The sequence below is a fragment of the Neodiprion lecontei genome, chromosome 4, assembly GCF_021901455.1.
Source record: "Neodiprion lecontei isolate iyNeoLeco1 chromosome 4, iyNeoLeco1.1, whole genome shotgun sequence".
Lineage (NCBI taxonomy): Eukaryota > Metazoa > Arthropoda > Insecta > Hymenoptera > Diprionidae > Neodiprion > Neodiprion lecontei.
This window is the reverse complement of record NC_060263.1, coordinates 21,992,369-22,018,953: the sequence shown is the minus strand read 5'-3', so window position 1 is coordinate 22,018,953 and position 26,585 is coordinate 21,992,369. Positions and strand designations below refer to the sequence as shown.

General features: G+C 37.3%; 3 protein-coding genes and 1 long non-coding RNA gene across 9 annotated transcripts in view; 3 read left to right on the top strand and 1 right to left on the bottom strand.

Moving 5' to 3' along the window:
- Positions 1-9,049, bottom strand: part of LOC124294239 — a 59,955-nt gene extending 50,906 nt beyond the window's left edge. For both annotated transcript variants that reach the window (XR_006904184.1, XR_006904185.1), the window contains exons 1-3: positions 8,902-9,049; positions 6,334-6,696; positions 5,779-5,964 (exon numbers count right to left, since the gene is read on the bottom strand). This is a non-coding gene — a long non-coding RNA (uncharacterized LOC124294239). The remainder of the gene's footprint in view (positions 1-5,778; positions 5,965-6,333; positions 6,697-8,901) is intronic.
- LOC107216737 (probable H/ACA ribonucleoprotein complex subunit 1) overlaps positions 1-20,318 on the top strand; it is a 39,117-nt gene extending 18,799 nt beyond the window's left edge. Inside the window, exons 3-7 of one of the 3 annotated variants that reach the window (XM_046739057.1) lie at positions 1,908-1,917; positions 15,122-15,337; positions 16,036-16,460; positions 17,714-18,070; positions 19,927-20,318. In XM_046739057.1, coding sequence (XP_046595013.1) covers positions 15,130-15,337; positions 16,036-16,460; positions 17,714-18,070; positions 19,927-19,983 — 1,047 coding nt within the window. In that variant the 5' untranslated portion in view covers positions 1,908-1,917; positions 15,122-15,129 and the 3' untranslated portion in view covers positions 19,984-20,318. Of the gene's footprint in view, positions 1-1,907; positions 1,918-12,983; positions 13,140-15,121; positions 15,338-16,035; positions 16,461-17,713; positions 18,071-19,926 lie in introns of those variants that run through there. The other 2 variants (XM_015654015.2, XM_015654014.2) reach the window with 2 other exon arrangements.
- Positions 48-8,642, top strand: LOC107219056. Of its 2 annotated transcripts, XM_046739059.1 has the most exons (5): positions 48-197; positions 3,925-3,993; positions 6,015-6,101; positions 6,338-6,486; positions 7,922-8,642. In XM_046739059.1, the coding sequence occupies exons 1-5, from the start codon at positions 102-104 to the stop codon at positions 7,962-7,964; spliced, it is 444 nt and encodes a 147-aa protein (XP_046595015.1). In that variant the 5' UTR covers positions 48-101; the 3' UTR covers positions 7,965-8,642. The 2 variants fall into 2 exon arrangements, with proteins under 2 accessions (XP_046595015.1, XP_046595014.1); XM_046739058.1 differs by lacking the exons at positions 48-197; positions 3,925-3,993; positions 6,015-6,101 and having other exon boundaries at positions 6,450-6,486.
- Positions 20,319-21,366: 1,048 nt separating the features above from the next.
- Positions 21,367-26,047, top strand: LOC107216735. Of its 2 annotated transcripts, none has more exons than XM_015654013.2 (4): positions 21,367-21,521; positions 23,792-23,885; positions 25,023-25,259; positions 25,399-26,047. In XM_015654013.2, exons 2-4 carry the CDS (start codon positions 23,808-23,810, stop codon positions 25,510-25,512), a joined length of 429 nt encoding a protein of 142 aa, XP_015509499.2. In that variant the 5' UTR covers positions 21,367-21,521; positions 23,792-23,807; the 3' UTR covers positions 25,513-26,047. The 2 variants fall into 2 exon arrangements, with proteins under 2 accessions (XP_015509499.2, XP_046592137.1); XM_046736181.1 differs by having other exon boundaries at positions 21,377-21,521; positions 23,595-23,885.
- Positions 26,048-26,585: the final 538 nt, after the last annotated feature.

Here is a 26,585-nt window from a genome sequence, read left to right as displayed (position 1 = left end):
ACGCCGTGGGCCCGATGTCCTGGTGGCGGTTTCCCTTATAGGCAGGGTCGTCGTCGCGCGCGCCAATCTTCGAATCGCAATCGCCTCGTTCGGACACACGAATGTCAAGTCCTGCTGATCCTGAGAAGATGCCGGGAATAATTGACCTCGTTATTGTGACCATCGCACTTGGAGCCACTCTCCGTGTAACCGAAGCGGTTAGTGAACCCATTTATTTACCTCCGGTTCCTCGTGTTTTCATTCGCATGGAAAAATCTTCCTTTCATTTGATCTTAAACATGTCAACATCTTGTTAGCAGCATACAGGTAAATAATAATTGTATAGAACCGTCGTGTCTAATATACGTACCATACATGACATATTATACTGTTCCGGCAAAGTTACTTGATATTTTCATTGTTTGCATTTTTACCATTTTTTAAGTTTTCCCCCGTATGCAGAGTTGTGGTTAAATTTTATTTTTTTTTTCCATAAATCACAACTACGTCAGATTCACCTAAGCTATCTATAATTTAATTGTTTATAATGTCGTCGTATTTCACACAACGCACCTTTCGAATGTTGAGAATGTACAATAACGTAAGTTCAATTGGGTATTCTACGTAGATTATGAATACTAACATGAGTGAAAACTTAACGACGATTGTTTACCGTGTAACTTATCTTAATAGAGTTGTAAAAATTCTTTACAGCCTCTGAATAATAGTTTTGCTTTATGACCTCATTCTTTTTTGTTCCTCATCTGAGACCAGTTTCGCAGCGTTCGTTGTGGAAGAACGTAGAAATTTCTCCAACGAAAGAAAATTTATGATTGAAAACTAAGGAATGAAACGAAGAAGTCAGATTCATTACACTCGTCAACTTTGCGATTTATCGACTAACGTACTCGGTACCAGTCGCTTCGCCTTAAATTGATCATTTTAACTGTATTCTAAACAGTTGAACAGTTCAAATACTTACAATAGTTGTGTTGCTACATGACCGTAAATTTTTTCATATGCTTTTACAACTACCGGGCACCTGCTGATTTCGAATCAGAAGTTATTAGACTTGACACGTTAGGCACGAAACAAAAGTTGAGAAATTATTCATCGCAGCACAGTCGTTTTCTGACCGAGAATAAGCATTCAAATTGTGAGCAAGCTTTGTACGTGCAATTTCTTTGTTTTTTCTTCGTCAAGCACTTCTTAAGAAAGCGATACTTTCCAAGTACGTGCGTGCGCAAAATAGTCATATTCGCGCAGCTATGTAGATCTCAAGTGAAAGTAAATGTTCCTACGCACATCGCGCTATAGTTCACAGAATGGAGGATCAAGTATCGAGGAAATGAGAACATCTTCGTCGCGTCAATGTGTTTATTGCCCATTTTGGATCACCATGGTTATTTCAATAGGCATTTTACTGTTTTTTTTTTTTGTGTACAGCTACTACTTTTGGAAAGTAGTCCTTTTGAGTTCAGACATTTTAGAAATTTCTAGCTGCTGCATGACTCACTTCGGTATATAAGACTAGAATTTATTGACTGAACTTATAATATGGAGCACAGAGTATCTGTTCGATGTAGAACATTCGATCGACGGCACGAAAATAATGCAACTAGGAACTTTATCTACTTTTGATGTTATTATGTTAAATTGCTGTACGAAACTCTAATCATTGATAAAATGATAAAAACCACTGATAAATATTGCATAGATCATTCGATCGAACCGCCTTTCTCCTACCGTTTTGGAGAAATACTGCGCGAATTTCAGTAAAAAAACTCATGTTTTTCCAAGGCGACTTTGTTATTGAACTTTAATCTTATTCATTTGAAATACGTTTTCTTATATTTCGTGTCATGGTTCAAATATCGATTTTGTGATGCTCCTGGATAACATTGCAAAATCGAATACCAAGTTTCAAGGACGTGTGCTGATTTTCTCTAGAACAAAACACAACAATTTATGTTAACACGATGTAAAACATAAGCGTGGGCTTCTCGGCTATTAAATATTACGCAATTAAGTTGATGACATATTAACAGATTGGCCTCCTTAAATATTTTCTCGAGTTTGATTACTTTGCAGGATGAAATATTACGATATAAGACTGATATTCAAAAAACAATATTTCATCTTCTAAGCCTTGAGATTTTCTTAATTTAGTTAAACTTACGAAATTGCATCACTTGCTCAACAGGTACTTATATCTCATTGTCGCTGCGATCAGTATTCGTTTGTCCAACCTCAATCTTTGACGGTAAATAGAACGTTATATGGAGTAAATACACAAGTGCGAGTTTATAACTTCCACCTTCCGCGGTATTGTTCGTCTACAGCTAACGTATATTCATTGTTGCAAATCGAAAAGTAGGTTAAGCAGCATGGTACTAAAGCATTAGCCCAATATTGTAAGGATATGTCAAGCCGACCAATTTAACGAATCGTATTTTACACTATTTTTTTAGCGATAGAATCGCTTGGAACTTTGGGTTTGAGCGATAGCATAAATGTCAATAAAATCGGAAACCCCGAGATATGCTCAAAGGAGAACTTCTATCAGATTCTGAAATCATTGAATCTTCTCACTAATACAGGGCTTTTTTAATACTTTCAGCGCCTCAAACTTGTTAGGAGAAATATCCGTAATTCACTATTCATTTTTCAGTGTTTTCATAGCGTAGAACAAATACCAAAAGTGTCTATGCAATGCTAAAAATGTTCTGTGATTTTACCATCGTACAGGAATACCCTTAGAATCACAGATTGAAAGTCGAAAAACAAAATTGCCTTCAACACTGAGATAGGTTACTATCTGGAGCAATTTCAGGAATTAAGTGCCGTTCCACTGACTTTAGATGCATAACGAACTTTGGAAAGTCCCCGCTTACTTTTCTTTATGCAATGAGATCGCGGCTCAATCGATCTTCCATTAGTGAATCACCCGTATTATTGTTTGAGACCCAAAATGACCGTGAGATATTTCCGAAAACTTTATTATTAGCTAGTAATATTGTGGACTTCAAATCCAATGAGATTCAACATCCTGTTCATAGAACTAATCAGATAGATTAATTTAATGTTTTGTTCGTTGTATAATTTCACACGGTAATACGCTTACAAAAAATGAAGTGGCAGATGTCATATAGTCAGTTTTCATAAAGGCGTTATTGCAGTTTAACAACAAGCGCAATATTAAGCAACGTAAACGGCAGAAATTTATCCATATTGCCATAATCTACAACCTTGCTCATTGAATAAATTGAAATATACATTCTCATTTTTAAAGCTGCTGTCATATTTTCAAGTTAATGACATTTTACAGCTGGAAATTAAGAATATGGTATTCCCAGTGATACATCATTATCTCTGGGCACTTGCCTTTGTACCAACTTGTTGCCAACCAACATTACCAAGATTTTTATCAATATCACAGTAGTTATCGTTGAAGTTTGGATTTTGATTTGTTCTTACACGTTTTCTACGGTTAGTAAAACCATTAAGATTGAAAAGATTCTGTACAATAGGTACGATACCTATCTTCTTCGTCGAGCTTCACGGACGTAGTTTTACGAATCACTAGAATAAAAGACAGCTCATCTTATATCACCGAAAAAAGCATGCAACAAGATTTAAAAATATATAAATGCGTACAAAAATTGCGGAACATAAATTTTATGTTTAATTCTGCCATCATTCTAACCGAGGGTTATTTTTAAGCGGAATTAGTAGCACTTATGGTAATTAGTCATGGATATAAGATGTAGGCTAATGCGCGATCGGCCGATTATTTATTGTGATCTGTGTGCGAATTATTTTTGATTCATGGGCCTTGATCAACTCGGGTCAATGTAACTGTTTTCCAATTGTGACGCAGCGGTTTCAGCCTGCAGACTTGGCGCGTGGAATTAATTCTCCCTTTCTTTTTAAAATTACTTACAGAATGTTCTCAACCGAGTTAGACGCCAATCCCAGAGCACGGACGGAGAGGTCATCGATAACATATTCAACGTGAGTGTTTGTTCTTACTTATCTGAAGATCTTTCACAAATTTCTGTTAGCGTAAAACATTAATGCAATATGGTCTGAAATACGCAATACTTAATTTCACTTTCCGACAATGCAACGTTTGCAAATCATGATATAATTGAGATTTCCACAACGACTGGGCCGCAAAATATATTCGAAAATCGACAATGCCCGAGATACAATCCAGTATGACTCAAAAATTAAGAATCATGTAAAATAAAGGGATTCAAAAAGTTTCAGTGACGAATAAATTTTAAAATCGTGACATGCAAAATAATACGGTTGCAGCTGAAAGTTTGTACAAATTTAAAATACCTTAGATTTCAGATTTATCGAAAACCATACTTTTTCGGAAAAATTCTAAAGAATAGCCCTCTATTAGTAAAAAAAACCTGTATAAATTTTATTATTTCAATTAAGAAGCTACGATTTTTTCATTAATTGATTAAACAGCAAATGATAATAATAATCATTTAAACGTGAAAAAATAATTATCAGGCCGGCTTTGTAAGTCATTCCAAAATTTTTGATTATGCAGTTTATCTTCTGTGAGTTCGCAGAGTGATCCTTATGTGTTGAATGATTTTTAAGAAAGAGTGGCCTTGTGAACTGAATTGCGTCCCATAATAAAATTCACACAAGCTTTCTTCCACTACCAAAGAAATATTCTCTATAATTGTCAGGAAGAAACGTGTGGTTTTCGATAAATATGAAAAGTTATAGTATTTTTAATTTTTCATCAACTCTCAGGGGCCGCTAGGCATTTTTGCGTGATATACGTTCGAAGTTAATCTCAAACTGAAAGCCTTTTATTCCGAAAATTTTTTTCTGTGATCTACAGATTTTAAAAATTACTAAGTCGAAACTCGAACGTTATTGAGTCTTAAATATGTTTTGTAGATTGCTGACGTCTGAACATCTTCCGACAAAAATCTACAAAAAACCCGCATACTTTCCTCAATGAACGAAAACATTTTACAAATTTTTAACCGGTTCTGGAAGGATGAGGGTTTCGGTCTGGTTGATTACATGTGGAATACCGTATATATTCACTTATTGTAATGCATATGATATTCGATCATCTTTGAAATGAGCTAAGTGTACGTAATAACTTATCGAAGCCAGGGAGGATGAAACACGAGTCTCAACTCAAAGCGGATCTGTCAGTAAAAAGTGGCCCCGATTTCGGTAACCGGTCAGATAGTATCAAGTTTTGCCGCTCAAAGTGTTCTCATCGATGTAACACATCCCGAACTTCGTATACCGACTTCTGTGCCCGCCTAGCGTATCTTAAAAGAATGCTACAGTCAGTCCTTACCAATTGCGTTAAAAGTCACTTAATTTGACCGTTTGACTTTCAAAGTCTACGTATGACTGATGTAAAAATACTGCAGTCAACGCAAATTTACATGCAGCGCTGAATGGAAGTATCAAAAAAAAAGTCCTAGGAACCAGGTAATAACACAGGTCCAGATTCACCAAACAGCAATTGGAAAGAACTATAGTATTGGGTTGGCAAATAAGTTCGTTTCCTTTTTTGCTGTGACAGAGCGAAGCAAAAACCGAACGAGTATTGCCTTTCCTAACAAGTTCGTTCAGTTTTTGGTAGACCAAAGCAAGAACATAACGATCTCACTTGCCAACCTCATCTATACAGCTTTTAACACAACGTTATGCATGCTTGTTTCGAAGAATACGTTTCCAAACTACAAATTTAAAGAGCGTGACTCCATATAAGCTTCAAACCACTGAATAATTATTTCTTACCTGACAAAACAGTTTTATTTGCACACGCCGCGTCTCAGTCAGAGGATTCTCTGGATGTAGTACTCGTAAAACTTGCGGAAGAACAACGTTTTCTGCATGCATACACCTGGAATGCTCCGTTTTCTTCACCAGGCTTTTTTTCGTACCCCAAGTCACAATCGTTCAGATATAGCCTATTTTCCGCACCTGTTATACAATATACTAATGATTCTTCTTTTTGTTTCTTTCCCTTGCAGATTCCAATTACAGCCATCCAGCAGACTTCAATGGCTGCCCAAAATCTATATCCAGATGGTAGCTCCGGCATAGACAGTGTTTTCAATGTACGTTAACATAAAATTAATCACAATAATACACAGTTGAACAAATTTCCTTCTCTATATCGATCACGTCAAAATATCTAAAATTATTCATGTAATTCGTAAATTGTTTTTCAAGTGTCTTAAATCATTTTCCACTCATTTATAGAGCGTGACGTTTTATAAAGAAAATCATTGAAAGTCTGGTATAAACTTGTAAGCCTAATTATGATACTCAAAACTGAAGTTTCATTACCTAGATACCAGTTGCAACATTGGAGGCCATAAGTAACCTCATAAAGAACCGGAACACACTGTCCCAGCGACGACCAGCGGATGCCTCTGCCGATATTCAAAAACGTCGCAAGGAGAAACGGGATCGGATCCATGCTCACCGTCAAGAACAGAGGTTACAACATAAAGATCCACTTGGTCTGAATGCCTTTACCGACCTCCTGGTTGGGAATCACGGCTTATTTAGTGGTCACGGGTTGTGGGGTGGTCATCATGGCTCACTTGGTGGTCATCTCAGTAGTCACTTAAGTAGTCACTTTGGTGGTCACGGAAGTTCGCACGGTGATGGTGACGGTGATGATCAGGATAGTTTTGCAGGTAATGCCTGTCGACATACAACTCCACCTGACAAACGAACGCGAAATCCACATCATACGCATACGACACATTCATTCGCAACAACCGATCATCGGTCGTATAGATCGTAGCTGAAAAACATTTTCTTACAGTCTCGGACCTCTCATTCTAACCATATCTCGGGTCTTAGTGCAGAATACTTGGAACGCCCAACGGACTAAAACTGAAGTTAAGAACGAGACACGTCAAATCTTGTTAGAACTTTTTGGACGACTGTAATTGCAGTTTAGTTCGTCGTCACGGCATGGCATTCCAGTATTTATACGTGGGTTGAAAACTGTGAAATGTTACTATCATTTCGTGGGTAATCGCGATTTAACCGAAAGCGGAATCGCACCAGAATTGCATCGCCTTGATGAGCCGAGTCGGATGCTCTACCGGTTGGTTGTGTATATGTGGTTGTACCTACAACCATGTAACTATTTTTCACTATACCGGGACAATATCTTGAAACATGAAAATCAACCGCGTATGCGCCAAATAATTCAATCTCATTGGTCGGCGAAATCTTCCCGTAGCGATATTTTTGTTTGTAACGCAGGGGGCCAACGTACGCAAAATGTACGTTAAATTCCAACCGTTCTTTGAATAATCAACTTTCTGTTCCAATAAAAAAAATGCTTCCCAAACCTTTCCGAGTCACTACCAGTCGGTTATTTGAGATTCTAACCTCGAAAATTCACATCAACTATATCGTTGCAAGAAACAGTTTGACAACTGAAACTCGGGATGGCCAGCCTGCACGAACAGCCGATAAAACTCGCGAATACGCGGTTGATTTTCAAGTTTCAAGATATTGTCCCGGTGCGGTATACCGAGTAGAGTAGAACTGTCAAAGTTTTGTTGCTATGGTTTGAGGCTGCTTTTGTGTTCCAAGGGTTGAGGGACAGCGGAGACTTTATTCTTCAATGAATATTTACAGAGCAATACCTTGCCATTTTCATAATTTTGAGTCATATTTAGTATTTACGAAGCTTGGAATGGTATTGCAGTTCACGATATTAATTCACTATGTATCCACGGAAAAGACGATTTTTTCTGTATTCTTTTATGTATCTATCGCTTCACTGCACGATTGCTTGTTACGTACATGCATTCATTGGGAATTGTAACGATTCAATGGCTAGGAATCCGAGTCTAATCCTCCTGCTCATACGGTAACATATTTTTTTCTCCATGTTCGTCAATTTTAGACAATCAGGACGATTCCGCGATCGCGATCTCGAGCAGCAGTAACGACGCTAACGACAATGTATACGAGGTGACAGAAGAGGTGGACGAGGATAAATCGGGATCGGGTGGATGGTTCGATTTCACTAGCTGGCTAGGAGGTCACAAGACGTCATCGCCACAGAGAAATCGAAACAAAATCGCCCCGCGTCCCGACAGGCGGAAGTACGGGAGATACGACGACGAACAAGATGCACCTCTGGAGAATAAGATAGCTCCAAAATTCGACAGAAATAATCGTTACAGAAATCAGTACCCTAACAGACCTTTGGAGAACAAAATTGCGCCAAGAGAAGACAGAACATATAATCGAAGAAATTATGCAGATCTACCGTTGGAAAACAGGGTTGCTCCAAGACGCGAAGGACGTAGCAGAATTGTGTTTGAGCCTCGAAGTTATTAACTTTGACGACTGATCGTATCAACCATTTTCCTATCAATTGTATAAAAATTTCAACATTGTCTCACAATGCAAATTGCTCAGTGAGTATATGCCGTAAGACGATATAAAATGGTCACTTCCTATGCTAGTAGATGCACATATTTTCCCATCCAGCACAGCTATATGCACTTTCATTGATAAATATTTCATAATTAGTGGTAATTAATTCACAATATTTATGTGTACAACGTATAAATTAATGATGTCTGGAAATTATTAGAGAGCATTCGTAGAAGCTCGATGGCAAAAAAATGTACATATTTATAGGTATTAAAATAAATATCTATTATGAATAATAAAACGTCATGCTACCAAGTCTGAAATGTATATTGTAATTACGGTATATTGTGTTACAAGTAGAAAATGTGAGATTTTTATATTGCTACGAACTTGTTCCGTCTTTTTTTCAAGCAGGCATGAATGAGTTCTTCCCGAAAGTAAATAACGATTGACTATAAACGGAAGAAACAACAACATTTACTTACAAAATTCAAAACTCACCGGGTGGACGACCTGGAGCCCAGGAAGTCGGAGCGCGAGTCCTGGAAGTCGAAATTCACCAGGTAGAGAACCTGGTACGCAGTACCCAAGAGTTAGAGGAACCGGCACTTGAAATTCGCGAAGCCCGATTTTCGTACGTCCTCTCAGCTGCGCGTTTAAGTCCGAACTGAGAGATTCTGCTGACTGATTCTCGCCGTCGGATATAAACGAGAAAAAAAAAAATTTTGGTGACGTCAGCTTCTAGATAGCCGGACAGACGTACATCCGAAATTTGGTTTCGAACTGTGATACCATGTATGATGATGATGATATGATATTTGAATATAGAATTATACTAAGATACTCTTGCGCACTGTGTATTTATCGGATTATAATCGATGTAAACAAACGCGGTGCTTAGGAGCGAAGGCGACGCTCGGATTACTAACATCGAGTACAAAAGGCCGCATCAGCTTGTCTTTGTGAACCAATACCACTTTTATCAGATCTTATCGCGAACTTACCGCAACTTGTGTCAAAAAATAGTACACGTAACTCGTGCGGGCAGGTATCACCTACTTCCCGCACTTGTCACGTAATGTACTATTCTCTGATGGTTATTTTTTCTCAAACCAAAGACTGCGACGCTGTTCGATTTGTTTCCATTCGGCTGGCTTGTATGAATTTCTACATAATATTATTGTATGACGTTGACGTATACTTCTAACTCTCGCGCGAAATTTCAAGTTATAGTCATGGTTTCTTAGGTTGACAGAAATCCGACTTAGTTCCCCATACTGCTTAGGTATTACATTACTTTTGTTTGATAATCAGTGTCGAAAGTGAACTCGTGAAGAAATGAAAAAACTATAAGGATCCGTAGTTTGTCGGCTAAATGTTCGTCTGCAAGCAAAACAGCATATTTAAAAATGATAGATCGTAAATGCAACTAGAAACATCTATCGTCATTGTATATTGGTATACATATATATGATACGCTACTGGAAATCTACTAAGAATAAATTAAGATTAAAGTCAACACTTTTACGATATACGTTTTCATCGATTGACATGGCTGACGAATTTCACAATTATTAAAAAGAACGTGGCAAAAAGTGTCCAAGATTTCCCAATTAAAATCCCATTAAAATATCATTACCAACTCACAGGCAAGGCCCCGCTGTTTCACATAAGCCTCGTAAGAGAGAACAATTTGTGTAGATTGAAATTATTCTTTCAGATTTCTTCAGGTTTTGTTAAAAAATTCTCTGACGTAGTATTCTATACGTACGTGTACTTTACGAAATCCGAATGATGACGAATATTTTTCGTCGAATGAATTTAGAATTGATTTAATTTGATGTTGTTTTTTATTGACCCGATAGTCACATTTAATGGGTTCAATTCACATGCCACATTTTAATAAACCGATAGTGCAGATAGATTGCTTACAAATTCGTACCAGCGTATAATTTTTTTCTAATTAACACATTTTTTCGTATAAAACGGTGTATTGATTTACCAAAATTAGTGCCCTCAAGCCAATTTCGTGAATTTCTAAGCTTACGTCTGTTGGGTGAGCCTAATCAGGTGTAATAACCAGTTTCACGAATTCATGCATAATCACTACCGATAACTGCGTAATCAACTGTCTTAACTGGTCGCAATGGAATTATTCGAAATAGGTAATAGATTGTGGTAGCCAAAGACTTCCAGATTGGAAATTTCCAAAAGGTTTAATTTTCACGTGTAAATTTTCAACAAACCTTTTGACTCTTTCAAAGCATAATCAAAGATTCAGAAGTCGAATAATTCATGTAGAAGTATTATCCCTATGATTTGATAATTATTGTACAACTTGTGATCCGGTGTATTTGGAACAAAAAATATTTTTATGCTACGCAATTCTGGTTTACGCGTCTTATTTACTAGATGCGTTCCGTACTTAAAGCAATCATTATTGCGACAGTGTACAAAAACTTGCAAACCATACTTTTACGTTACACAAAGTATCGTGTGCACCTTGGAGACAAAGTCTCTACACCTCGCGTATTCGCCGCGTAGAAAGACTTGTTTTACTCCTTTGATGCGCAATCTGTAATTACGAATCTACCATTATTCGTCGGAATAATGATTCCATTTAAAAATTCAACTCGCTTATCGAGTCATAAATTTTCGAAATTGTGAAAATACGTGGGTGATGACTGTATCGTTTTATATGGAATATCCGAAACCTCGCATACGTTGCTTTAAATGTAATTTGTATTCCGAATTCGCTGATACTCGTTCAGTAGGCTTTACTTTACGAATTGATAGGTTATGAGAATAAGTTTTTCGTGACCGCGTTACAGTGTTCCTTCTTTAAATTTTCCGATTCGGATAATTATAAAAGACACGCGTGCGACCGTTTCTAAAATGTTCGTATGCTATTTGATTCGTAAACTAACCGTGATTTCAAGTAAGCGATAAGTCATCTGAACATAATATGATTTTTTAATAATAATAGGAATATAAAATTGATTGAATATTAATCCGAAATCTATAAAAGAAACAGATATAAGGTAATGAATTGTACGACACTTGCGAAAGGTTTCTAAAGTTCGATGAATAAATTTACAAATATTATATATCTTTTACTTTTTACAGTCCTTGATAGCAAAACCTAGGAAGTCTCTGCGTTCTAAGGTAATATCTTCATTCCAGGATCGGGGACAGGACGATGAAATAGTCTTGCCGACACCAGCGGAGGGAAATGGATAAAAAGTTTTTGGGTTGATTGAATATAAGGATTGATCATCTAAGATTGGCACCTGATAAAATCTATCACTTTATTCGTTGAGAACCGGATAATGAAGGCATGCACAGTGTGCGCATACGGAAATAGTCGTGCAAGGCATGCGGGATGAAAAAATCACAAAAAAATTAAGTATAAACGAATTGAAACTGTGAAAACAGCATTTGAGATTGCAAAGAAAATTATCCGTCCACACTCGCAATATTGTTCAAAATTTACTCTTGCGACAAATTTTCGCTAGGTGGTAAATTTTGGTGATTGCTTGACTTGTAGATAAGATTCAATCTTTTCAAGAATCAATAATATTTTCTTAGCTCAAAAACACTACGTGGTTATCGCTCGATGTTAACTCAGCTTTAAGATACAACTGAGTTTTGAATTCTGGAACACGTATGAACCGCACATAATGTTATGTATGTAAATACTAAAAATTCATAAGCAAGATTACTTACAGTCGCGTTGAACAGTTAGAGAGCTTTGCCTAATCATGCCTACCGACAAAAATTTTTTCAATTTTTTTTTTCCTCTCTTTACATTTCTCAATTATCGTCAATAAATAGCAAATTCGTTATATCATTCTAAGCATAGCCTGTCAAATCACGAAGCTCAGATTTTTTGTGCATCAAATGAACCTGTAAGACCGGACAATAATAATTATAAGCCAGTAGCGCGTCATCGCTGGCAAGTAAAATATTCTGGGTATTTCCAACAATAACTCTATAACTCTGTTGACGAAGTTTCTGGACTACTTGAGAAGGAAATAAGAATAATAAAAAAAAAACTTGATCAACAATAACGAACACCGACGAGACCATAATCATTACAAGTTCCCGATTACGAACTACAAATAAACAATTTAGTATTTACTTTGCGGATGATTTATTGAAGCTTATCTGTGATTGGTAGTGAAATTTTTTCCATAATTATCAATAAATCGCGCAGCGTTCAACGTTAACGAGGAATGGGTAGTGTGAGTGAGGGTCAGAAATTCTACGGAAATCCCCGAATAATTGAAACAAGGCAAGTAGGCAGCCGTGGCCAAAGAGCGGAAGAAAAAAAAATCTAGCCACCAAAAAAATATAGGCAATTAAGCCAATTTACAGGTGCCTAGTAAATTTAATAACATCACAGTGATCGCCCCACTCTCTCGCCTTAGAACCATTAATGCACGGCATCATGTAGGTGCAGAGTTTCTACGAGGACATGGACCTTGACTTCGAGTGTGCTCACACTTGGTTTTTATTCCAAGATTGACGCAGTCGTCTGGGAGCTCTCCGATTGGTGAACCCCTTCTCCTTGAACGCGGGGTGTATGGTGGTATTTTCGTAATTCACCCAAGCTAAAAGCAACAACTGTCCAGCCACACGAGTTAGTTGAAAGAAAGATGAGCATGCGGAAGGTGGAAGTCGTGTTACTGGCCGTTTTCGGTTTGTTGGTCGTCACCGGCGCGAAACCGCAAGGTTTGGTAAGTTTACAACCACACAGTATCAATTTTTCAAATCAAACAAGTGCTGACTTACAGACGTCGTATTGCAATAATTGAGAACATATTCTTCATGTAACGCGACTCTTCCACAGTGGACGTATTTATTTTTTTTATAAAAGATCGGTGCAATGACTAATCTAGTTTCAGCACTCACCTTACGATTAGTTGATCATCGGTGTAACTGTCATGAATTTTCGTACTCGATCAATTCCAAGCTTCAGGACAATCACTCGTGCCACAAAAGTGTAGTTCCTTTGATGAGACGGGATTTTATTCAGTGGAATAATTTTACTCAGTGGTAACCTTGGACTTTGACGATCCATAATTAATATTGTTCAATGTCATGCTGGGATGGAACGAATGATTGACGATCGATGCGTCAGCTTGATAGATCGATTTGAGTTTAAGAGTCTGAAATTGCTAGACGGCTGCGAAGTTTGATATAGTTTCCGGGATTACTGCAACGTTTTGAGAATCCATATACAGTTGCTCTACATGTTGTCTCGCTCGATATTCGCCTGCCGACACTGCTCTTGAATCTGGTTTTCCTTGAAGCAGCTTAATGACTTTGGATCCAATGATATCGATCACCCCAGGCAATCCCATTGACGTATTTTAACCAAGAAACCAGTTATCACATTCTCATGCACATTAGTTGCGTTCATTCGGTTATGATTTACCCGAGCTCAGTCCTACGTGACTAATTGTCTTCATAGCAGGAAGTGGAAATATGAAACAAAGAAATCTTGATCGAAGTTGAAAACAATTTCAGCTTAGCTACGTTGTTGCGCGTTTGGGAAATACTTAATCGCACGGCGAGAGCAATCGTAAGAGGCAAGTAAAAAAATACCACTGGTGAAGGTCATCTCAGTTACGCGTCTGAATTATGTAGGTATCTCTAATAGCAACGTGTATAGGATTACGGTTTGAAAGTGCAAATATGGTCAAGGAATCATTGAACACCTGCCATCAATGCTGGAGGAAAAAAGTAATTGTTATTGGATAAGCACAGAAATAATTGACACTTAGTTTTGATACGAAGAATATTGCAACTTGTTCAAATATCTGGATTTTTCCTTCATTTGTACTTCCATGAAACGGCAGCCATGGCACTTAAATTAATTTACGTAACCAATGCCTTTCGACATATACATTTTGTCACCGGTTGGTAAATACAGGCCCTAGGCTAGAGGAAAACAAAAAATTCGTAAGACCGACGAGTACTTCAGCTCATCAAATCTTCTCTTATGTAATTAATACATCACTTGACTACGACAATTATATTGCAATAAAAATTCTACACTGTTGTAACAGAATCATACGAGTTTACAACAAAAATTCTAAATTCGCTAGAGATCCAGCTGACCAAAACTCTCAAAGACTATGCAGTACAAACATCTCGATAAGATTTGTAAGAAAAGATCAAAGAAACTTTTGTTTTCTGATAATACATCGGTTGTACTGAGACGAGAATCTAACGTGTTATGTACATACGGATGAATGTGCAAGAGCACGCCATTTCGTGAAAAAAATTAAAAGTTGCAGACTGTCTGTATGGGCGATTTGCATAATTAATCACTAATTGAATTTTGTTCGTCTGAAATCTGCATTATAGTCTTTTTCTCATTAACCTTAGATACGTGATGATCGCCAAGAAAAAAAAAAAAAAAAACATCTCAAACGGTTGCCCGTAAATATAATAAGTCAAGTCTCAATCATTGAACTCCTAATCTGCATGTTAACAGAACAAAATTTTGCATGACGAAATCTTAGATAAATATTTGGACACGGCAAGAATTTCAGACGATCATTGATAGAGTAGATACAAGCTTCTCGAGTTACTTAGCACCAAATCTGTTTGACCGTGGCTTCGACAATATTTGTCAATTACGTCGAGAATTTTTGTACAATATTGGAAGACCATTGGACATCCAGCTTACTGGTTCAAGAAATCCTACAGCCTTCGTAAATGATTTTCAATTTCCAGGGGCAATTTTTGACGTTCAAAGATGGCAACGTCGGCGTGAATTTCGGCGGATATCACGCTGAGGCAGGTTTGGGAGGTTTGCTGGGCGGTGGACGGACTTCTGGCGGACTTCACGCGAGTGCTGGAACGCCTTCAGGCGCCAATGCTCAGGCAGGTCTAGGAGGTCTTCTAGACGGTAATGGTTATACCGGTGAGCGAATACCACTTGATAACATCGTCACATTTCAAATTCATGCGCCGCCGCGCCGGTACCGCTAAGTCTGTAATACTTTTTGTACGGCATGAATTTGCATACTTGAATTCCTCAGAGTGAGAATCACGTCTTAATATTACCAATCGGTTTGGCCAAAGAGCTTTGATTCTTTGTGCGATGCGTAACTGCGCGCGGTAGCGGCGACGTTCATTCAGTATTTTATTTTCCATCCTGATTTGAGCTGATTCGGTTCAGTGATTCGTCTGAAATTTCGGCAACAAAAAACTTTTACACGAACTCACGTAATGAAAAATGATGGAATAATTCCTAAAAACGTATTTCATTCGCACGAAGTTTGATTTCAAAGTTCGATAAATTGTTCGAAAGAATGCGAAAATTAAGAATCTTCAAAAGTTTTAACGTTCAACATTTTGGAACCGTTACTGGGCCGGATATTCCGTCCAGATCTCAGCTAAATCGTTCGAGCATGGTTTGTTTGATATTATCGTGACGACAAAAGCACGACACACATCCAACCGTTGTCGAAATCACTTGCAAACCATCTTGCAGATGATAGAAATACGTGTTTCCTACGTGGTTTCAGATTTCTATCTAAAACTAACATTTTTTAATGGTCACGTCAAACGCTACGGAACCATCGCGAGACTTTTGACCAACCATAAACGCGTTTCCAGGCGGAGGTCTTCACGCCAGCGCCGGACTCGGTGGTAGCACAAAGGCTGCTGCCAACATCGGAGGAGAACTAAGCGGCCAGGGAATTGCTCAGGGAGGATATTTCGCCGGAGCAACGGCTGGCGGAAGTGCGGCGGCTGTTGAAAAACAGTCCTACGGTGTGGTGCAGCAGCCCGTAATTGTCGAGCATGAGGTCAAGGTTCCGCAATCGGTACCCGACGTCCAAGTGGAGAACACCTTCGACGCTCACGTTTCCCAATCCGTACCAAACATCGCTAGTAAATCAACGGAGACCCAGGTCTTTCAGTCAGTTCCCACCGTGACTAAAACCGTACAGACTGAAACGGTTGTACCCGACAAGTCTGATCTCGTCCAATACGAACACGTTCAGAAAATCAAGACCAGAGTTACACCAAAGAAGCTGAAGGTACAATCTTCTTTTTACTAAAGGGTCTCTCAGTGCCGATAGAGATTGCAAGAAATTGGATGGTTTTCGGAACACATGCCACGTTTGAAAATTGTTGATCGGCTGATTCGGAGTTTTTTATTTTTTTTTTTTTTTATTTTTCATTATTACTTTTTTTTTTTTTTGCGTTTCTTAAAAAAAAAAAAGCTAGACGTCGTACCTCTACTGATTTAATTTTATTCCTCTTGTAAATTTTCACAAATTTGCACGACGTAACCTAAAATTTTATCTTTGGTATTTGATATTTTTTTGAAAACTTTCCATTGATTCAAGATTTTTTGCTATCGTTTAGTATCATTTCAATCTATCACATATTGGGCTCGTTTTGTTGGCGAATCCAAATTGTTTGCGATTAAAATTTTTATTTACAACGCTCCGGAAGTAAGTCTTCAGGCATTAGTTTAGGCGCTGAAAATTTGAATTTTGAAAGCGTTTTTCTTCATTATTTCTCCTGAAAATGATTCTGAACTTTAGCATGTATAAAGATGGATACTTCAACTCTGGTATATATTTGAAATTGAGACATTTCTTTTAATGTTGACGACCGCAAAAAATCACCTTAGAACCGTCTTGATGGGTCGAACGAGCTGAATAATAATTCATCATATTTCTTGCTTTCTGCTACCTTGGTAAAACTAATATAGATCACAGAAGCACTCTGATTTACAAAAATGCAAGTTCAAATTAATATAACATTTAATCTAAAGGTCGTCAAGTAGTACTCAATTTTGATGAGACAATGTCTTATCAAAAATGTTACCTAATAAACTGCCAATCCTTTAAACGCTACATAAGTTTCACTTTCAAGGCTTGAAATTTAAAATTTTTTGGTTAGTGTAAAAATATTGTAAGTAATTATGAATCCGTACAAAACAGTTATTAATATCCGTTGTAAAAGGCAATAAGCTGCCGTATATTCTCATGTAGAAGCGCTTCCGTATCTGTGTTCATAAGTTGAACTCTTAGTGATGTAAAATTGGATAAAAACACAGGGTCAACGAAACAACGATTAATTGTAAGACTAATTCAACTTAAAAGTGTAATTACGCGAGTATATACAGTTGTTTAGACCCCGGTATAATTGGGTTCAGATAAAATCTCCCGGAAATGAAACGAACAGTCAAGCACGGTCCAAAATTAACGTAACAATATACCGACAGTAGATTAAAAGGTTCGATAATTGTAACCACAAAATACAACTTTTAACTGTTTAGACCAGAGTGTCAACTTTCGTCAAGAGCAGAGTGCGTCCAAGCATCCAATCCGGCGTGTTTGTAGAGAAGGCAATTTACCCAGCAACAAGCTGGAACATTGAAAAATCCATTCAAACGCAAACCAATGCCGGCCAACAGGTTCCTTACTCGAATGCAGCCTCCGCCGGTGTTTCGGCATCGGCTGGTCTTAGCGCAGGAGCTTACGGAAGTGGCTTCGGGGGTGCGTATGGAGGCGGTTGGGGAGGCGGGTACGGAGGCGCAAATTTCGGAGGAGCAGGTTTCGAAGACGCGAGTTATGGAAGTAGATACTACGTCAAGTCCCAGCCGAACTCTCAGCTATTTGACGATATTTTTAACGTGAGTTACGTAGTTGATACATATCATTGATTACGATCACTTTTTCAGACCTTATTGTTAGTGAAATTAACTTGCAGAGACCCGAAAATCCCTTGTTATCTATAAAGGAGCGAAACGAAAAATATCTTCACATACGTGTAAACTGTGTGGAGCGATGTTTCGATTCAACCCTTTTGACTAATAAAATTCATATCTTTGAATTTTCATCAGAACTTCAATGGTGTTTGATCCGACTATTTGGTTTCTAAATATCACCATTTTTCAAATCAGTTTTACCATTTAAATAGTACAGGTAGCAGGCTATAATTGTTTGAAATTTTAGATGCCAGATAAATTATTATCCGTGTACCGAAAAGTGCCCCGATTGAAATTGACCGTTGCTTTCAAATTAAACTCAAACCTAACACTGCGCACAATAAATAATGCTTTCAGCCGATTAAAAATATCGTAGTCACTCGCTAAAAATTGATGATCATTCGAGTATCTTGGAAAGTAAATGTTTGATTTCCGCCAATAATTTTATGCGCATATTTTATGGCCTGATATAAAAAATACAGGCGCGAGTAAGGAAGCTCACCGACGGTAGGAATTTTTTATAATTCGTTGATGTTTGTAAAAATAGTTGGCTGAAGTTAGTGTAGGTACAAATAAATAAATGTCATCGTATCTGATTTTACATTCTTACGAGCATCTCGTGCAAATATTACGATAAAAATTTAAAAGCAAAACAACGAACAACGAATAGGACGTATAAATATTCTTCGCACGTTCCGACTATGTGGAAATAACGTGTACGGTATGCTATACGATGTATACTGACTGTAAGATTCAAACGAGTGACTGTTATGAAATATTCTGGTAAAATCACAACGGTCTGAAACGATGAATTATGAGAACTTGTTCTGTGCATTAGCCGGCTGCCTCTAGCAACGAAACGGAATCTACAAAGCCAATTATCAGACTCTCACTAAAAATTACGCATGTTATACCAGGTGTTACATCAGAGGGATCATTGTATACGTTGTTTCTACATTGAACGTAAAAATTTTTTAAAGTTTTTTAAGAGTCTACAGTAAAATCGAATCTAAATTTTTGGATAACTTGACGTCCATCGCAGGATATATCTTACGGGATCTGTGAATATATAATATGAATAACGCCATTCACACAAAGTGGGCGAACTATGGTTATTAATGCTTTGCAATACCTTGAAATTGTAGATAAATTCCACGTTCGAATCTACCTTTAATTTTTTATACAAGAAATTGATGTGATTATTTTTTTACTATCTTAGACCGAGGATTAACGTTTTGATATGGTAATTGTATGCAGATATTTCCGAGTGATTGTCGCGATTCATTGTGATAGTTATGGTGCGATAACCATATATGTATACTTAATCAGGCCATCGCAACTATAATATTGTTGTAAATTTATAACGTTCTGGATCGTGCAGAGAATTTAGTATCAGAATTGAATTCAGGATAATATTTTTCTACACGGCTATCGGAAACAGGTGGGGTTTGTCAATATACGTTTGTTGACGCCTCGTTATTATTCCTGTCGGTTACTTAATGGATTTCCTTGAGCAGTTTAACTCATAACTAACTACATGGGAAAAAATGCCAATGTTCCAACGCGAGGAGGCAACCAATGTGAATTTTTTGACATATCCTCAATCAGACAAACATCCGTGCAAATTTTTTTGCAATTTTGAATTCAACCACAGACTTGTGCGTCGCATATGCATATATGTGTATAGTGGAATTGGCATTCTTGGCGTTGGAAAAAAGTTGTGTAAACGTTATTTGTCATCTCAGGCTAGCGAGTTAACAGGAAAAACTTTCAAATTTCAGATCCCAATTTCCACATTGACGGCGGTCAACCAGCTTCTCAGAAATAAAGGAAAATGATCTGTCAGAGAAACGTTGCGCTTAATTTTTTCGAATTTGAAAACCAAATTTGAGGAAATTGTACCGCGTACAAGGAAGGAAGTGCATTACATGTGTGAATTGCAGTTTTTAAATATTCTTCGAATTAGATAAATATTTTAGACTGTTACGGTATTTTGATCGTATAATGTAAGACTGCCTCGCGGAACACGGCGTGTTATTTATCTACCCGAAAAATTAGTATAATAAACACATTATTATTATTATTACATGTACGTGTTTACATCTTGTACCGATTTACATTTATTGTTCTTTGTTTGCCACTTTTGAACTTCAATAAAACGATTTGTACCTAAGGCACGTTTTTCATCACGAATGACTCGCCGCGAATCGACTCAACCCACTGTCCTTCATCCACCAGCGATGTTTCAATAAAGGAAACTCAAGCTCGAACTGATATCGGCTTGCGAACACTGTTAGGCGTTATTGTTACCTTTTTATAACAAAATACATGTCTTATTTTCAATTCATCCGAAGTCACAATCAATTACAAAATACACTTTTCAGTCGTACTGCAGTATCAGGATCTAATGAGGACCGATTTTTAAAAATTATTGCTGTAACCTTTATTTGGTCTCAATAATTAGGTATTATATATTCTGATATAATTGACGACTTGACTCGATAAGATTATAATTTTTAAATAACCCTGGCGTAATACATGTATAGCATTAGCTCGGATGAAAGTTTTATCCACAAATGATTATTTATATTATTTAGTATTTCTCCATCAAGTTCCGTCAAAAACTGTATTTCCTTCATTACGAAGTTGCGAATGTTATACTTTATCGTATAAATTCGCAATTATGTAGAAAAGTTTGCAAGCAAGAGACATGCGTATATTTTTCTTTGAAATTATCTATTTTCGGAATAACATATAAAATCTCGTTCATTTCTACTAAAGCCCGTTAAAAATTATTTCCCTCTTTCCTTCCGAGTTTTTTAAACTTTAGTAATTATCACCTCTGAATTTCCGTCAGAATCAGTACTTTCATAAACTGAAAACAATTATGATCGTGAAAATATTTCCATCAGTTATAGATATATTCTTTTAACCGCGTCAATTTCATACGCTCAGAGAGTCGTCATACAAGTTTCTAATTCTACGATCCATCACGCTCGATTGCGTAAGCTCGTTCTTTACGATTTATCAAAGTTTCTTGGAAAGAGCAACTAAATCGTTATTAACGACAAGGTACATTAGTATTATTCCAATCGACTGTTGAGGTGTCGGTTTTTTTCCAAACGCGATCGACGCAACGCTCTTCTCTCTTTCGTGGTAGGACAAGGAATCCATGCTCGAGTGGTCAGCTAGCACGGGGCCTTTGGTCCGGTGACTGCGTCACTGAAAATGCAGAACACAGTTCGCCGGGCATCGAGCATCGGCCATTCGTTAGTCGAAGAGTGCACCGAGGAGAAGTCGCAAGTACTTGTTGCAGGTCGAATATTTCAACGTGAAAGACACTTGCCTACCTTCAGATAGTCATCCAACCAACCCGGTAAGTACTTAGGCGATTAAATGCACGGCAGATTAAGTCCGATGGAATGAATAACGGTTAGTTGGTTAACGATATGTCCCGCCGATGGTAGGATTACGTCGTTCGGCGTATAACTGGAATTTTCCCAACATACGTACGCTTACGGTTCCAACGGGTTGGAGAACATTTTACCAAGTACTCACGATTCGGATCCAAAATTGCGATGATTCTATCAGCTGTAATAATTCGAGATATTGTTACTTTATGCAAGAAACACTTTCTCTCAGTTCCGGGAACTGAAAGTCGGATTCAAAGTGCATATAGTTTTTTTCAAGCGGACGTCAATGATCGGATAGAATGTGGCTTGAGTGGAGAGCCCGTGCGTTTGACGCGAGATCCGACATAACGTCGAACAACTTTTGACGTAGCTTATACTTTTTCCACCTTTCTCTCTAGTCAGCTAATCGTCGGCAGTATACGGTAATAATATTGCCTAATCCTCGTCCAATTGGCACTGGGATGGTAATGTACCGGTGGTAACTGTTAAGTCTTCTTCTGATTTAAGAGTATGCAATTTTTCAAAGGTTAATAGACAGGTATGCAGCAGTAGTAATGCTCTTCTGTATCTTTTCTCATTTACAAGCAATACGGCGTAGAATTCGATCATATTGCGTAACTATTTAATGATTAAGAATAAACGTTAGCGTTCGGATTTGTGTAGCTGATTGAGTTGGTAGAAACTTTCCTGAGCACTGGTTCGTGTAAAAAAAAGTATAAAAGGGGTAGGAATACAAAATATTCCTCATTCAAGCAAAAATTTGGCGTTTTTAATTAAAAGAAAATAATTTAAAAAAAAAAAAAAAACAATACGTGGTTTCTTTGTTTCAACTGAACTTTCGTACTCATTTATTGTCTGGCTCACCCTCACACTCTGTGTATTAGCTCTTATTGAACACTAAATTTCGTTATTCGTATAGGTTGAATTTCCATATTTTCAACCGTTCAATTTTCTTCTAAGAGTGAACCTCGATATTTATCCATTACGTTTCGCTACAAACAAAGTTTCTCCGATATTCTCACCGATATTGTTCGTTTCTTAATGTTTTTCTCCATGGATATCTAAGAGATGCCTAATCTTTTATCGGCGGAAACATGTCCTTAAGGGGTGAAATCGTCCATAAAACTGTAAAGACTAAAAAAGTGTTTTTCACGTTTCACATATTCACAATTGAAAAATCAAATGAAAATATCGAATCGATACAACACCCAGGAAAAGATTTACTTTAATTCATTCAATTTTCATATTTTTAAAATGTTTATTTAAAGGAAAAAAATTCTTACTTGTTTGAAATAAATGACTACTAAGAATGGTATATTATATATGCTGTAAAGTTTTTTCTAGTAAATGAGATACGCCATGTTATGCTTACCGATTTATTTCACACATGCATTATTATGCTTGACATGCAACGGCAGTTAATTCATGTCCGGTCACTGATGTGACTCTTATTGGATACATTAGCATTTCACTGCATGAAAATTATCCTGAAAATATATTGTACTTCAAGCACAAATATTGAAATGCAGAAGACTGCAATTTTGAAGATTCTTACCAGACGCTGCTTATTAATAGAATACTGTGTAAAATGTTCTGATTCTTTTTGATAATTGAAAAACGAGAGACTTCGGGGAGACATATTGGATATCCATGCATGCAATATGTTCATGATACTTATCAAAATAGGAAATAGAAAATTAATGTTTGAATTTATCCGATAATGAAATAAAAACTGCAAAATACCGGTTCGCCTTTTAATTGCATATCCGAAATGAGGCTATTTATAATATTATCCAGCCCTGATAACGTAGTCAACTAACTACAAATATACCTTCCACACCTCTTACGATTATCAAATTTGAGATGGTTTATCAGGCTTGTTCAAGTTCAATTATACATTTACATTTTAATTTCCTCGCGTTTGCACCTATCAATTTTCATCGCCCGGGCAATTCGCCTCAGCAAATATGTATCGTCCAATGTGTCACATTTCCGATACTTGACTCCGAGGTGTATGTGTGTACTCTCCACTATAGATAATGGGAAATTGACATGGGCTTGTCGAACCGTCATCGCTAACCGATGGTGCAAACTTAACGGGAGTAGCGAATGCCTCATAACCGAACGTTTCCCTCAACGGGATCCATTCTTAGCGTAGAAGTCCACCTGACTGGTCGAAACTCTCTTCTTGGCCGCAGCTCTTCGTTTAATATTTTCAATTCTTTCAAAATAGACCTTTTCGATCGAAAATGAAGGGACCTACCGTTGCTGTGACGATCCTGGCCTTTGCCGTTACCTGTTTGGCTGTACCTCGAAACAAGAGACAGGTGAGAAAACTACATCATAAAATAGTTGATTAAATGGTCTCTTTGAAGGAGACAAGATTGTATTTTAGTCTTTAGTTTTGCGGTTTCAAGACCAAAGTCTGTTCACGATCGAATACATTTGCTGATTATTCTCAAAAATATGCGTACCTAGCTTATTTACGCGACGGAATGCAGTCACGCGTGAAATTTCAGTAAAAAGATCACCGTCACTGGTTCAACTGTTTTATGAAAGCGGAATCCAAGACAGGTTAGACAAGTGTCGGTGATCGCGATAGAACTACGAATTCGTAACATAATCGCAAGATATTTCTGTAATTGGGGAAGTAACTTCTATTCGTACGGTTTGAAAAGTGTTTGAAAATTTTTTACAAATGCAGACTATTTCGATGATTATCGAAATTGAAATTGCTTACGGACTTCATACATCACGCGTCACGAAAAATCTACACGAGAGCAGCATTTTGTTCGACCACAAACTTACAAATTTCACAGAAACAAAAATGCCGTCTAATGTTTAACCTCCGGGAATGGATAAAACGTCAAATTATTCAATCGATTAAGGTTACACATCGGGCTTAATTTTCTGGACTGCTCAGATGAACGCATGTATGACGTTGAAGCGGATATGATAAATCAGGCGCAAGTTACACGCGTAATATTGACGCGTCGCCGTTACTTTCCCAGAGAAAGTTTCTTCCTTGGGTTTTATTAATCGTATTGGATCTCCGGTCGGTGCCTGTTCAGGTTTGGTTATATCGAGCAAACTCTGCATTTCGGCGTCCCACGAATCTGACATATTATCACCAGAGACTGTGATATTATAGAGTGAAGTTCTGCTCGAAGATATAATTTTATGTTAAATTTTCGAAACATTTTTTAGCGTTTCTTCGTTTACTACGGAATTTTAAAGACGAAAACACTGACATTGTGCGAAGTACTTTCGAAATGACTCGCACCTTGTAATTCCCCCTTGCTTTCTCCAGTTCTTCGTACTTCACGCGTGACCTTTGACTCTCGATGCAAACTGGCTTTTAAAGGAATTTCACTCGCACACGTTACACCAAAATCATACGAGAATTGTCAACGAAAAATGAAAACTGAGTGGAACAATAAAACTTATACCGTGTTACTTTTCAGGCATTTGATGAGCCTCGTATCAGTAACGAGGTGATTCCAGGATCGATCGAGGTGGTGGATGAAACGTCGCAGGTCCTTATTACTACGCCAGTAACTAACCCAGCACCAGTCGAAACCACGAAGTATCCGGAACTCGATGACGCACCGACTGTAAAACCAGGAAATAAGAAAAAGCCAAACTCTGCTTCGCGTCCTGCCTCGGACACATTTTCCAGAGTTATTGACGACATATTCAACGTGAGTGTTTCGAAACCGTCTGTCGATGCATTTATTTTCCACCGAGAACGAAATGTCAGTCATGAATGTAAATTCCGATACGATATATTTCTCCGTTCTAGTCTGCAGAGATTTTTTTACGGTAAATTAACCCTTTCAGATTCCTATATCGGTTCTTCGGGCGGTGAACACTTTGCTCAGTAATGCTTTTGGAACCAAGCAAGGAACACCAACAGCACCGACAGCCGCTGAACCCTCGCCGACAGCAGCTTAACCAAAATTAAGGAACTTGGGCGTTTAAACTATAGATATTATACTTCGATTGTAAAAATATTGCACCCGATTATCACGTGGATCGATTATTTTTTATCGGAAATTTCAACTAGCCAGAAATTAAGTTCCAACAAAAAAGGAGAGAGTGATTGAATTTCACCCCAACGATCGAGCGCGGACTCGGTAATTAGTGTTCATGGTAAAATAAAAAAGGGCGAGATTTTTTTGCATTCTTGCAACGAAACATGGAGAAGACTGGATTTCAATTTTTCAAATCGTTCGTTCTGGTTTCAGTTAAACTTTCAGAGGATCAAAATGACTCGCGAAAAACATTGGTCCAAGTGAAAACACGGTGCGTATGATATATAAATACAATACCCGTATATCTATAATATACAATACTCTAAGTGTTTATTACTTGTTTTTTACCGTTAATTTATAATTCGTAACGACGATTCAGTATTCCCAACTTGATATGATACTGATGTATAATTGTGTAAACGGCAATTGAAAATGTACTGAGATTACTACTACTAGATTGTGGAATGTCTATTTATTTTAATTGTTTTAATAAAAATTCATCGAACGCTACCTTTCTCAAAATGGTCGCTAGTCCAATTAGATGTACAGGAATTTCACCGAGTTCTATTCAGACAAGATCCGGAAATTTCTTTGCTTGAAAATTCAGTGTCCGATAAAACATCCTAAAGTTTATCAATGAAATTTATAAAAAATTGTAAATGCTCCACCTTCACGTTATTCTTTTGAATATGCGTTTTAGAGGAAAAATTTTTAAACAGAAGTTTTGTTACATACTATCCTCTGTAAAATGGATCTCATATCAAACTCGCTTAGTATATTGTTAGTTTAACAGTAAATTGCAAAAACTCGAAGTACCCAACAGTTTGAATTATTGCGTTTAATTCACTGAATTAACAACGGACTGTTTTGAAATTCACGGTAAGTGTAGTTCAAAGTGTGGAAAAATGATGCTTCTAGTTTCCGGTGGCTGCATTGAGAATATAACATAATTAGCTAAAACAAAAAAAATTATTTTTGTTACACAAATTGTGC